General features: G+C 36.2%; 1 protein-coding gene across 2 annotated transcripts in view; it reads left to right on the top strand.

Annotated features, from left to right (window-relative positions):
- The window catches only part of NETO2 (neuropilin and tolloid like 2), an 84,957-nt gene that overhangs the window by 7,257 nt on the left and 63,216 nt on the right, over positions 1-14,484 (top strand). The window contains exons 2-6 of one of the 2 annotated variants that reach the window (XM_010814607.4): positions 3,103-3,159; positions 6,040-6,180; positions 6,822-7,070; positions 12,057-12,101; positions 12,188-12,315. In XM_010814607.4, coding sequence (XP_010812909.1) covers positions 3,103-3,159; positions 6,040-6,180; positions 6,822-7,070; positions 12,057-12,101; positions 12,188-12,315 — 620 coding nt within the window. The remainder of the gene's footprint in view (positions 1-3,102; positions 3,160-6,039; positions 6,181-6,821; positions 7,071-12,056; positions 12,102-12,187; positions 12,316-14,484) is intronic. The other variant, XM_010814608.4, reaches the window with a different exon arrangement.

Here is a 14,484-nt window from a genome sequence, read left to right as displayed (position 1 = left end):
ACCACAGCTATCACTATATATTTCTATCCCCAATTGTTCAAACTTGCCTTATTCATTCCTTTTATTCAGTGGCATAGTTCATTTGGTTGTGAGTAGTAACATTTGGGGAGGGGGATTATGAGCAACACCCTATATAAAGTAGAAGGAATAAAAGGTTATTTGGTCTAATTTATTTTTAATATGATTTTTCTACCTCAGTTGTATATTGTGTGCAAATTACCTAAATCATGTTTTTAAAAGACATGCTTTTTTAAGTCATTATATAGTGTAATTTTCCAGGCACAATTCATCTTTTTGCCATAGTTTTACTGTTCTCCTGGTTTTGATTTGATTTCTTACTTTCCCTTTCTGCCTGACTTTGTATTACTTACATACTGTGAACTACAAATGTGAGAACTGGTAAATTGTTGTGCCTGTGAATCAGGAGGAAAGGTACAATGAGCACAAAATTTTGACCAGTTGTATACCATCTGAATGGGATGATATTCCTTGCGAAATAGTGTCCTCTATCAAGATTCATTGATACAGTTGTGGTATTTGCTGAATTTTCAAATATCTGTTATTATTCTAGTTTGTTTTTCTTTTTTTGGCCGTATCTCACAGCTTGCAGGATCTTAGTTCCCAGTCCAGGGATTGAACCCAGGCCCTCAGAGGAGAAGGCTCAGCATCCTAGCCACTGGACCACTAGAGGATTCCCTAATTTTTCTTTTTGATCAGGAATCTTCTGTGTTTTGTTTTTGTTTTTTTAAATAGTGTTTCAAAACTCCATTCTCCTAACTCTGATCCAGTACAAAGATGTGAAGAGTCTGGAGGAAGGAGTGTTCCTACATAGCGTGAGATCTTCAGTACGACTAGCAACCAGAGAGAAGGAGGAGTAATTAGAGTTGTTGCAAGTTGACAGAGGAGACAGAGGTCAATGAGGATACAGCTAAAATGAAGATGTATATGCTTAGATTAGAAGATGTAAACAGCACAAGATCCCAAGAACTCTGTACATTGGTTGACTTTGGGTGGGTAGATGCCTAGTGCATGGTACTGAGTGAAGAACGGCTTGGCCATCTGCCAGTCCCTTCAGTAGCCATCTCTTCTGTGCCTCCATCTCCATCACCCCTGAACATCCTTTAAGTTACCAAATGCAGTTAACACTACATCTGAGTCGTAATCATGTCATAAATCTCTCCTCCTTCCCATTTATATTACCACTGCTCTGCTTCAAGACCTTAGCGTCTTTACTTCCTAAATGACCTCTCTTTTTAAAAATTTAGATTCCACACCATCATCAAGATAAGTGATCTGAAACACAAATGTGATAATGTCACTGTCTAGTTTAAAAAATGAAAACTCAGTTATTTCTCCTTGTAGTCAAAGGTTTAAACTCTTTCAGCATGGCATTCAAGGCTTTTTACAATCAGATCTCATCCTACTGTTTGTTTTTTTTTTTGCCTTCACTGAGTCTTTGTTGCTTTGCTTGGACTTTGTCTGGTTGCAGCAGGCTGCAGCCACTCTTCATGTCAGTGCACAGGCTTCTCATTGCCGTGGTTTCTTGTTGTGGAGCACAGGCCCTAGGCATGCGGGCTTCAGTAGCTGCAGAAGGCAGGCTCAGTAGTTGTGGCTCACGGGCTTAGTTGCCTTATGTGTGGAGTCTTTCCTGGCCAGGAATCAAACCCATGTCTCTTGCACTGGCAGGCAGATTCTTATCCATTGCGCCACCAGGGAACACCCTCATCCTATTTCTAACCTGATGTATCCCTTTTCCCCTCCACATGCTATCTGTACTATCCTACTCAGAATTCACTAACACTTCCTAGGTAAGTTTTCATTGTCTAAGCTGTTTCTTTCTCCCTCTCCTGGGTAGAAGTTCTATTAGGTTTCACTAGAATAGATCTTTTTTCCCTGAAGTTTTCCTCACTCTGTTCCTCTTAACCCCCAGCAGAATGAACAAATGGTTCCCTTTTCTGCTTCCATTGTGTTTTCCATGTAACCCCTGCTAAATTCTTTTTCACCTTGTAGATTGTCTTTGACAATACGTTGACTCCTTAAGGATGAAAGTTTGTCCTAATATCCATGGTTTAGCAGAATGCCTAGCACATATAAAGGGCTCTGTGCAATGTGCATCATCTCATTTCATTTTCACAACAGCCTGTGTGGTTGGTGTTATTAGTACAACATCCCCATTTTACAAATAAGTAAACTGAGCTGAAAAGGTCTCACAACTGGTAGAAATCAAAACTTGAACCCCAAACCTAGATCCACCTAACTCCTGAAGTCCATTCTCTTATAACTGTTTTGCTTTATCTCCTACTTTATCTTTTGCTTTATCTTTGCTTTGTCTCCTGCCTTAATCTGTGCATGCTCTGTGCCTGCTATCCAATAGGTACTCTGACGTGCTTCCTGACTCATTGAATAAAAAATAAAAACTCCAGTTCACACAGGAGGCTGATAATGTGGTTTTCATTGAAAGAGTGAAAGTTACCAGTGCACCATTCTTAAAAAGAATGTGTTATCGTCAAAACACAAACATACAAAACAATATATTATTCATTGGGGATCAGAAATGTTAAACTTGGGGGGAGGGGAGAAGCTCCATTTTCTAAATAGTGCTAGCTTTTGTAATGAAGGACACAGCTATAGAATGTCTTGAATTGATTTCTAGGAGACTGCTGCCCCCTTACTTCTATTTTTATTAAGAATGTTCTCACAAGTCACATAATCTAATTGAACTTTTACTGGCATAATATATTGCAAAGCTAGCCATAATGCATGTAAGGTCTGAGGAGGTAGAGTGCAGTAAATATAGAATAATTGGGATCAGCACAGTTCGTTGTACAAGAAAAAAAATGGTATGTATTTTTGCATCCATCATAAATTGAAAATGTACTTATTAGTGCTTGTATAAATGAGTGTGATATCAATTGTATTTTTTCTTGGGTTGTCTTGTCAAATAGTAACTCAGAACATAACAATTAATAGTATTGAGTGTGAATGTTAGTAAGAAATAGGGGGGTTTAGTATTTTTTTTTTTTGTCATCTGATTTTTCTCATAAACTTGGTAAAATCTAATATAGATTCAACTTTTTAACTTATCTTCTCTTATTTCTCTAGTGTTGTTAGTAACAGTACTTGTAGTGGAAGGAATTGCTGTGGCCCAAAAGACCCAAGGTAAAGAATTTACAATGCTAATTTACTACATGTTCAGAGCAGTAGGATGGCTTTTTGGAAGGATTACAACTTTTGAGTACTATTTCCATAATCCCTCTGGGGTGTTTCAGTGACCTAAGGCTTTCTGTCAGTCTATCAGCTTTAATTCAGCCAGGTTCAGCTGCAGTTAACTAGAGTAAATTGTTAACATAAAATCTTACACTGATAAATTTTAAAAATTGGCATAACTAGTGACTCCTAGAACACTATGGATTATGTCCAAAAATAAGATTCATGCTTTATCACCAAGCAAAAACAAAAATCCCTTTTTTCCAGTGTAGACAAATGAAACATTTCCATCAATATCTTATTCAAACCCCTGAGGACATGTTCCAGTTATTGTTTATGAAAGAGGATTAGCTAGAATGATGTTTGAGCCAGATTTCTATTTCAGAGTTTAGTACATTTCCTAAATAACCTGACTTATTTTTATTTTCATCAAAGTTATACATACACCTGACAAAAATTAAAGCATTCTAAAACGTTAATTAGGAAAAATCAGTCTACCAGCCTCCCAAACCCCACTTCTCCATGGTAGTCTACCAGCCTACCAAACTGCTCTTTTGGCTGATTCTTTTGGTATTTTCCTGCATATTTCTGAATAACAAAGTATATGGTTATTCTCAGTTATTTCAGTTTGAAGTAGTAGATAATTTTCCCACCATGGAAGAGAAGAATTTAGCTCTTTTTCGCACCTACTCTTCACCTAACTTTTGCACCTAACTACACATAAATGTTCTTTTTAACTTTGCACCTGCAGTACCCACGTCAGTATTTTTACAATTCTGGTTACATCTGTTCAAGTCACCACTGGGCTTTTTCATATGAAAATTTTATCTTTGGTTGTAGGTTGTAGGAAATTTTTCTTTCCCTTTTTTCTTGTTTAATTTTTAAAATTCTCTTTTCTCCATTTTCTCTCCTGTCTTTAAGGAATTCTTATTATTTGGTTACTTTTTTTAAAAAAAATCTTTTCTATTTTTCCATTTCTCATTTAACTGTTGTCTTCTCAGTAGTCTTCATTGAGACTTCTAAACCAAGAATTGGAAAACTTTTTCTATAAAGGGCCAGATAGTAATTGTTTAAGACTTTGCAGGCCATTATAGTCACAGGAGCACCTACTCAGCTCTGCAGCTGCAGGGTGAAAGCATGAATGGGCATGTATTTATTCCACTAAATTTGATTTTCCAGTAACAGGCAGCAGACCAGATTTGGTCCAAGGCCATAGTTCATGGAAAGTGAAAATGTTAGTCGCTCAGTGGTATCTGACCCTTTGCAACCCCATGGACTGTATGTAGTCCACCATGGAATTCTCCAGGCAAGAAAGTCCATTCTCCAGAGAATCTTCCCGACCCAGGGATCAAACCTGGGTTTCCTGCATCGCAGACAGATTCTTTACAGTCTGAGCCACTTCTGCTCTAAACTTTTTTTTTTAATTCTATTTTTAGAAACTTTCTTTTGTTTTCTAAATAATCTCTTTGTTTCAGAGTATGCTGTGTTCTTGTGTTATAGATATACGTTTGACCCTTGAACAATGCAGAGGCTAGGGTAAGAGTTTAGGGTTAGTCAGAAACCTGCCTGTAGCTGCTGGCGCCCCTCCGTGTTTGAGGTTCTGCATCCTCACATTCAGCCAACCACAGACGAGCACCACGTGCATCCACGTGGTTCAAAGGGCCAGCTACTCCCTTGTTCTCTGAGAAGATTAAAGGGTAGTTTTGTTTAGTGCTTTTTTTTTTTTTTAAGTATTCTATAATCTCTGCTTCTCAGAGTCGCTTTTTTATTTGTTTTTAATCTGTTTTTCATATTGGAGGCTTCCCTCTCATGTCTGGTGCTCCTTGAGTGTCTCTCATAGTTATGAAAGGAGCACGCAGATCTGCTTGTTAGCCATCTGCAAGTGTAGACAGGGCTTCTTTACTGCTGCCTTTCCTGGTGAATGATTGAATCCACCTATGAATCTTTTTCTTTGGACTCATTAGTTTCCCCAGAAAAGGTTAAGATTCCATTTCCTGCTTAGAGGCTCTATATCTGACCAAGAGGCCTTTGGGGAGTTGAGTGGGGGAGGAGAAGGGGAGTGTGGTTCAGCATGTTAACATTCACCTCATCTCCCTGTTTTCTTGTTGGTATTTTCACCCTCTGCTGTGCCTGATGTTCCCTGGTCCAGCAACCCTGTTCACTTTCTCCAAAGAAATAGTATTATTTTCTGATGCGGTGATAGAGCATCATCTACCTGGTTTGTGGAGTGGGAGGGGGTATTAGGAGTCAAACTGATTGCAGACTTTTAACCAAGCCTCATGTTTTTAAAAATACCCAGCTTCACCACTTCCACCCCCACTTCTAGAGATACCTACCACTGCCAGAAGTTATTATTGCAGCTACCTATTTGTACTTACGGGTTTATGCCCTTTAAAAAATTATTTACTGTTGTTTAAGTGGGCTTTGAAGAAGGAGCAGAGCTAAATGCATGTGTTCAATCTACAAGCTTTAACTAAAAATCGCTTTGCAATCTTTGAATCTTATTTCACCTTGAGTTAAACTAAATATAGAGGTACCATACCTGAGAGAAACTCCTGGAATTCTTTTATTTTGTGTCAGAATTGAATTTTATAGAGTTTTACTAATTTATCAGATTCTCCCACATGGTTTTGCCTTTGTAAAATCTAAGCATTTTATTTCCCTGTTGTTTTACATGGCAGACTTGTCCTCTAGAGCAAATGCTTCTGCTGTATTCAATCTGTTATGCTAAATTTGACAATAGTTCTTAAAAATTGCTTGTGTGTGTGTAACTCAATTGGCAGTTGTTTGGGGAAGTTGTAGGGGAAACTAATGTTTTAAATTTTCCATAAGATGGACAAAATATTGGAATGAAGCACGTTCCTGCAACCCAGTGTGGCATTTGGGTTCGAACCAGCAATGGAGGTCATTTTGCTTCACCAAATTATCCTGACTCATATCCACCAAATAAGGAATGTATCTACATTTTGGAAGGTATTTGACCAATTTCTATCTTTCATTGGATGAATGTTAACTTTTTTTGTAAAACTAAATAATTGGTTAAATGCTCTTTTTAAACCAATTTGAACAAAATTTAAACATGTATTTTAATTAAATCCTAGTCATTATAAATATTTCTTAATACTGCCAACATTAACAAAATAATGGTTGAAGTTTTATAAGAATTTTTAATCTCCTAAAATAATAATTAACTAGATGCATCAGTGTATATGAGAAACTTCTCTGATAAGAAACTTACTGACATCTCTTATTAGGCTTTATGAAATTTATGTCCATGGTTATATTTTATGTTTCTTTCATTTCTTCTGTTTTTCTGTTTCATCATGGTACATTGTATCTCATGAATCAAGCATTAGCTTCTCAACTCTTAATTTTGAGCATTCCGCTACATTTAACTAATTTAATATATAGCATATGCCAAAGGGAAAGATTACTATAATTCTACAGATAGCATTAACATACAATATAACAGTTATTATGAATTTTATATATAATAACAGTATAATCCTCATCTATAAAACAGTAACAGAGCAGTTGTGCTTTTCTCACTGTGTCAGGACATTTTTACTTTTTCTTGTTCACATTGCCCTGATTTACTTACTCTTTCTTTCTAGCTGCTCCACGTCAAAGAATAGAGTTGACCTTTGATGAGCACTATTATATAGAACCATCATTTGAATGTCGGTTTGATCACTTGGAAATTCGAGATGGGCCATTTGGTTTCTCTCCACTTATAGATCGTTACTGTGGTGTGAAAAGCCCTCCATTAATTAGATCAACAGGGAGATTCATGTGGATTAAGTTCAGTTCTGATGAAGAACTTGAAGGACTGGGATTTCGAGCAAAATATTCGTTTATCCCAGGTAAATAACTTATTGTTTCAGTAGCAAGATCTCACTCTGGTTTTAGAATCTTAAGACTAGAAAACAGAAAATCCAGTCAAGTTTATCAAATAAAGGTTTTTTAAAAATTACCAAGATCAAAGGGAAATCAGCCCATGAATAAATATTTAATAAAAATTAGAAATAGAGCTGTATCACTTGAATTTTGAGGCACATCATATATGGTATTACATTATTTCTTAGATTTAAGTTTTATAGCATATATCAAGGCCAAAGACATCATAATAAACACATTTTAAAAGTAATTCAACAAATTTGTCTTTTCATGATCTCTACCAAAAATTATTTTGGCAGGTTTTTTTCCTTTGGAATGGTTGAATTAAACACTTATTTGAATAAACACTCCCTAGAAAATACTGAACAGTAGAAAGAATAGTGCTCTGTACTTGGAGGCAAAAGATCTGGGTTTGAATCCTTTCTGTGCCACCTGCTAGCAATAAAATTTAGTATTAAGCTTGGACTTGTGCCTGAGCATTGCTGTTGATAAGACAAGAATATCTTCGTGAGGCTGCTATAAGTAATTACCAGAAACTTGGCAGCTGAAAACAGTGGTAATTTATTCTCTCAGAGTTCTGGAGGCCAGCATCCAGCAGGGTCACTTCCCTCTAGGAACTCTAGGGGAGAATCCTTTCCTAGCCTCTTCTTCCTCTGGTGGCTGCCCCAGCATTCCTGCACCTGTGGCCTCATCACTCTGATCTTTGCCTCCATCTTCACATCCCCCCAATCTTCTCAGAATGCTTAGCTTAATCACACCCTTTGCCTTAGAATGTAATATTCACTTTTTCTTAACCTTATAAGGTAATAAGGTAGCCTTTTAACCTTATAAGGTAATAGTCATAGGTTGTGACAGTTGTAATGTCACATATCATCATATATTTGGGTGGTGGGAGAGGGTCTCCATTCAGTGCAGTCTACCCTTCTTACCTACCACAGAGTTATGTGGAAACACTTTGTAGTCCTCAGAGCCTGTCCACTGTAAAAGTATGCATATCCCTAATGCAGAAGCCCAAAGATACACTAGTTATTACTCCTGTCTTCAGAGAACTCACAGACTTAACAAGATGAAAAAGTAACAATGTAAGAATCATATAATCTTTTGATGTTTTTATGCAAGAAATTTACTAACTTAAAAAAAAATTTTAATTACAACAGCCAAATGAAAATATCATAACCATATCACCCTATAAATAAAAACCAATATAAGCAATATGGTATGTATCACTTCAGATGTTTTTATCTTTTTATTTTATATAACAGAGATCATGCTATTCTTTCAACTGTGTTACCAGTCTTTTTTTTTCTCCTGAACAATATATTCAGCTTTTTTTCCCCTGTTTTAAGTGTCACTTCAGATTTAAGTTCTTAATGTCAAAATGATAACATTTTCAGAAAGTGAAATTTATACTTTTTTTTTTTTTTTTTAGAAATTTTAGGCTTATAGCAAACTGAGTAGAAAGTACAGAGTTACGGCATACCTTCTAACCACCCCCGCACGCACACAGGCAGTGCTGAAACCTAAGATGAACATCCAGCACCCAGGGTACATTTGTTACAACTCAGGAACCTGCAGTGACACACATCATCACCTAAAGCCTGCAGTTTACATTAGCGTTCACTCTTGATGTCGTACATTCTGTGACTTTGGACAGATGTAGTGGTGTAATGATGTATCTACCAGTACATGGTCATATGGAGTATTCCAGCTGCCCTAAAAGTCCTGTGTGCTCCGTGTATTCATCCCTCCCACTCCAGCCCTGGCAACCAGTGATCTTTTTACCGTCTCTATAGTTGTGCCCTTTCCAGAATATCATGCAGTTGGTATCCTACAGCGTGTAGCCTTTTCAGATTGGCTTCTTTCACTTAGTAATATTTGTTTAAGGTTCCTCTGTATTTTTCATGGCTCGGTAGCTTTTCTTTTTTTTAGTGCTGAATAATATTTCATTGTATGAATGTACCACAGTTTGTTTGTTTATTGTGTAGAAGGATATCTTGGCTGCTTTCAGGTTTTAGCAACCACAGATAAACCTGCTATAGACATCCATATGCAGCCATTTGTGTGGACAAGTTTTTAACTCATTTGGCTAAGTACCGTGGAGTGCAATTGTATCATATTAAAATTTGTCTTAAATTTTTCCTTAAATGGAGAGTGGTGATGTTTGCACAGCATTGTGAATATACATAATGCCACTGAACTGTACACTTAAAAATGGATGAAAGGGTAAATATTTTACTACAATAAAAATAAATTTTAAAATTACAAACAGGTGTCTAAAAAATTTGAAAATTCAGATAGACATATAAACTTGTCAGAATGAAAAAATTGCTAGTCTAAAATATCTTAGACTAATTAGCCTATTTAAACCTATTTTAATTGACAGTTTTTATATGTAACTGATTGCTTAATTCTTGTTAATTTCTTTTTTTTTTTTTTTTGCCATGCTGCATGGCATGTGAAATCTTCATGACCAGGGATTGAACCCATGCCCTCTGCAGTGGAATCTTAATCTGCACCAAATCTTAACCATTGACTTTCAGCATGATTATCAAAGTACATGTTGAAAAAAGTAGGAAAAATTTTAGCCTAAATTTAGAATACATCACAGAGACTATTCTTTTTTAACTAAACCCAACCTCCCTAAGTAAAAGAAAGTAACAACACTTCACCAATTTTGCAGAGATGTGTCAAAGATAAATCTAAATCTTAACTAGCATTAGAGTAAAAAAATCATAGCAACTATCTGGCAAGTGAATCAGAACTTCACACGTAGGCAAGAATTCTAGGGATATTGTCATTGCACTAAAAGTTTCAGAGTTATTCCAGTTACTTCCAGGAAGTAGGAACCCATTACGAGCCTCTGCCTCAACAAATATCACCAGTAGCTCAGAGAATTTCATGTATTTAAAAGATACTAGTTTCTCATCGTTAGTAGGTTTCATCCACATTCACAAATCCCTGGACAAAATTTATTTTATTAATATGGCTTAAATAACTAGACAGCCATGATTTAGCTATTTATGAATTACCTATTTATTTTGACCTTTTTTTTTCTTTAGTAGTAAGATTGTGGCATCCTCACCCATGTTATAAAAGTAACACAATAGAGAAAGAAAAATTGTCTAGAGAATTAGAGCTAGTCCTGATTTTGCCATTATATTATCCAAAATAGTCATCATCTCTCTCTGATTCAGTTTCCTCATCTATAAAATAAAATATTACATGATCTTGATGTTATTGTTATTAGCATAATATTAAACATAAGGTATGTAGAAACTCTGAAGTACTATAAAATGCAAATGTAAGGTAATTAGTCTAGAAATCTTAAACATTTTCTTTTTATTTTAATGTGTCTATATTTTAACCATAAACCATATGAAGTTGCTCTCATGATACATATAATAGAAGAAACAGAGCTGCTTTTCTTCCAAGCATCTTTACATATAAAGATGCCTGGCTTTGTTTTTTAATATTTTTAAAAGCATTGTTCAAATGATTAAGATACCTTTTTTTTTCTTTCAGGTAGTCTAAACATATTTGCAAAAACCTGACTCTATGTAAGACTTTTTTATATAATGTATTTTTGGTGCTGAAGTATCAATTCAGTTAATTGATTTAGTTATTAAAAATCAAATACCTGACCAATTTAATTAAATCAGTTATTTTAATATAAACTATTGATTGTCAACTTTCTGTGAACTATTTCACAGGGAAGAATATACTGTATATCATTTAGTCTTCTTTCTTTTTACTGCCATTGTGAAAATACAGCTCATTAAGCTACTACAGTGGGCTTCCCAGGTTGCTCAGTGGTTAAGAATCCACCTGCCAATGCAAGAGACGCAAGAGACATGGGTTTGATCCCTGGGTCAGGAAGATCCCCTGGAGAAGGAAATGGCAACTCACTCCAGTATTCTTGCCTGGAAAATTCCAGGCAAGACAGGGGAACCTGGTGAGCTACAGCCTATAGCTTAGTCGCTCAGTCTTGTCCAACTCTATGACCCCATGGACTGTAGCCCACCAGGCTCCTCTCTCCATGGGGATTTTCCAGGCAAGAATACTGGGTTGGGCAAGCTGCCTTGCCCTTCTACAGGGGATCTTCCCAAACCAGGGATTGAGCCCAGGTCTCCTGCATTGCAGGCTGATTCTTTACCGTCTGAGCCACCACGGAAACCCAAGAATCATAGAGTGGGTATCAGGCCTACCTGATTCCCTGAGTTACCAGGGAAGCCTGGGCTACAGCCTATGGGGTCACAAAGAGTTGGACATAACTGAGCACACACACACACACAGCTACTACTATGGTGAGGAGGAGTAAATTATGTGTAACATAAAATTCACTGTTTTAACCCTGTTAAGTGTACAAGTCAGTGGCATTGAGTACATATACAGTGTTGTGCAACCATAGCCACTGTCCATTTCCAAAACTGTTTTGTCATCCCAAGCTGAAATTCTGTCCCGATTAAATACTTAACTCCCATTACCCTATCCCTACAGCCCCGTGAAAACTATCTCTATTAATTTGACTAATCCAGGGACCTCAATAAATAGAGTCTTACACTGTCCTTAACTGTCTGGCTTATTTTACTTAGCATAACGTTTCAAGACTCATCCATGTTATATAGCATGTGTTAGAATTTCATTCCTTTTTAAGACTGGATAATATTTCATTGCAGTCTGTATCTTTCTACTAGCTACTGCAGTTGAGAAAGAGTTGTGAGTTTCAGGTAGCATAAATAAGTTATTAATTCATAATGTGATCAAAAATTTAAGCATTATCATTTTTAAAAACATCAATCCTATAAGTGAGCAGTGCTTTGTAGTATACACCAATGAAAGCTTTCTCTTGCTTTGTTGTTAAATGCAGCATTAGATATAACATAAGACATTAAGCCTTAAATTAACTCTAAAATATCTCGGTGCCAATCACTTTCTTCTTTTCTCTGTTACAGATCCAGACTTTACTTACCTCGGAGGTATTTTAAATCCCATCCCAGGTTTAGTATATTACCTCTTTTTTTTTCTCTTGGCATCTTTGATTAGTCTTATTTTCCTTTGAACATCATTCATCTGTCCTTTCTAGATTGCCAGTTTGAGCTATCAGGAGCTGATGGGATAGTGCGTTCTAGTCAGGTAGAACAAGAGGAAAAGACGAAACCCGGCCAAGCGGTTGATTGCATATGGACGATTAAAGCTACTCCGAAAGCTAAGGTAGTATTAAGTACGCAGTCACTTCTGAGGATGATATAATAAGATGTGATTTGTACATTGTGTTATTTGGTTCATGCAGATACCTACTGGTTAGTTAAACTGATGTTGCAACTTTTTTTAAATTTTATTTCAGTCACATTATTGAACACCTAACATCAGCATTGTTGTAGTTAAATAAATTACAATATAAACTTTAGGAATATTACACATACATTAATATTCTTATTTTAAGATTCTTAAAATCTGTGTATTCCTAACCAGACAGTACAGGTATTGATCAGTGTGATCATAGATTCATAAACCTCTTTATGAGGAGGTAAAACAGGCCATAAGAGGTTGAAGTGTCTTGTCAGAGATCTCAGTGTTGGTTATAACAGTGTCAAAACCAAAACACAAATTGTCTTAGTTCTTAGAACATTGAACATTAGAACTTAGAACATTGTCTTAGTTCTTTGTTCTTATCATGCTGTCCTCTGCTAATTGTGTAGAATTTTTATTGGAAAGTACCACAGGGAAGGATGCTTTTATATAACTGACAGATTGAGACTGGTTCCTAACTACTGCTGCTTTTTGCTTTTAATTTGTACTTCTGGGAATAGTAACAGTTAAAATTGTATTTATTGTATGTATAATGTAAAAAGAGGGGAAAAAGTGAGGGTAAGAGAACAAACCTTTAAAGAATTAACAAAAATTTAAAGTTGCTGGTAATGTGATGGATTAGATAACCTGAAAACCTACCTGTTACAAAACACCTAGAAACATTAAATAATATGTAATAGACATCCTTTTTAAAGCATAGATAAACCCCCCAAAAGAAGATAATTCTTATTAACTAGAAGTGCAAGAACTATAAACCAGAGCAATAAGCTGAAAACTGCAATTGATGGTACAAATGCCAAATGCCCCTTGCTGATTTCAGTAACCTGTGACTACTCGGGTGAACGTGCCAGGAGCCTGATATTACCCACACGGAGACAAATAAAAGGCCTAGGGTTCATGTGGCCTTTGCGAGGTTCACCACATAAAGCTGGAACCCACAAAGGGAGATGGTCGCCATGAAATGGTAAAAAAAAGTCTTCCATGAGCACAAGTTGTAACAAAAGAAGCTTATCTTTTGGGGCTCAGTCTCAGGATGGGGGTGAGGCTGAGGTCTCCCCTGACAGTTGATACCTAGAAACCTATCTTTATTAGTTTGGGGTGCAAATTTATGTTCCATGCTCAGCCCAGGAATCACTTAGCCCCAAAATGAATAAAATGGTCCTGGGCTTATTACACCTTTTGACTCATCTGACACAGATAAATACAAATAGCCATGTAGGCCACAAGATTGCCATAGATAAAACAATAGACCCCCGAATTAGCGTCTAGGTGAACAACTCAGCGCAGGTTGAGTTAGCAGGCGTAACAGCAGGAAGTTCCTTAGATCCCCAAGATCTGAAGTGTTTTAAATATCCAACAAGTAGGTATCAAAATATGAGAAAGAAAAATACCAAGGAAACTTTAAAAATAACCGAACAGATCTTCCTCAAGTAAAAAGTACAGTATTGAGAGATAGATTTGAGAAAATGACCCAGGAAGTAGCTTGAGGATGGGAGACAGTGGCAATTTATTAAGAAAATTGTAAGAAATAACAAAAGGCATTGACATACAGTGATTCTCAAAGCAAGGAAAAAAAGTGTTACTTGACCCTGAGTTACAATCGGCATCACAGACAACACAAATATCTCCAAAACATCTAGAGGGAGAAGAGACTACCTAGAAAGAATAACAAAGGAATAACCAATAGCAAAATAGAAGCCAGAAAGCAATAGAATAACATCTTCAAAGTGCTAAGGGAAAAAATTAACCAGCAATCTGAAATTCGAACATTCCATGTCCAACTAAACTGTCTTTCAAGAATGAGGGCAAAATTAAGGTATCGGGGGCAAAAATAATCAAACCAAGTGCTACGGTTAAAATCCAAATGTATCTGTTTTAGGTTAACTACAGAAAATTTTGAAAATACAAAAACCAGAGAAATAGATACTAAAAGAGCTAGTATAACTATTAAAATTGAAATCAAGATGGTCACTAATTCATAAGGAAGATATATTTTAAATTTTATGTATTAATATAGCCTCAAAATATACAAAACATGAATTGACAGTTGTCAAGGGAAAATTGTGACAA

This window comes from Bos taurus, chromosome 18 (genome assembly GCF_002263795.3).
Source record: "Bos taurus isolate L1 Dominette 01449 registration number 42190680 breed Hereford chromosome 18, ARS-UCD2.0, whole genome shotgun sequence".
NCBI lineage: Eukaryota > Metazoa > Chordata > Mammalia > Artiodactyla > Bovidae > Bos > Bos taurus.
This window is presented reverse-complemented; position numbering and strand designations above follow the sequence as displayed.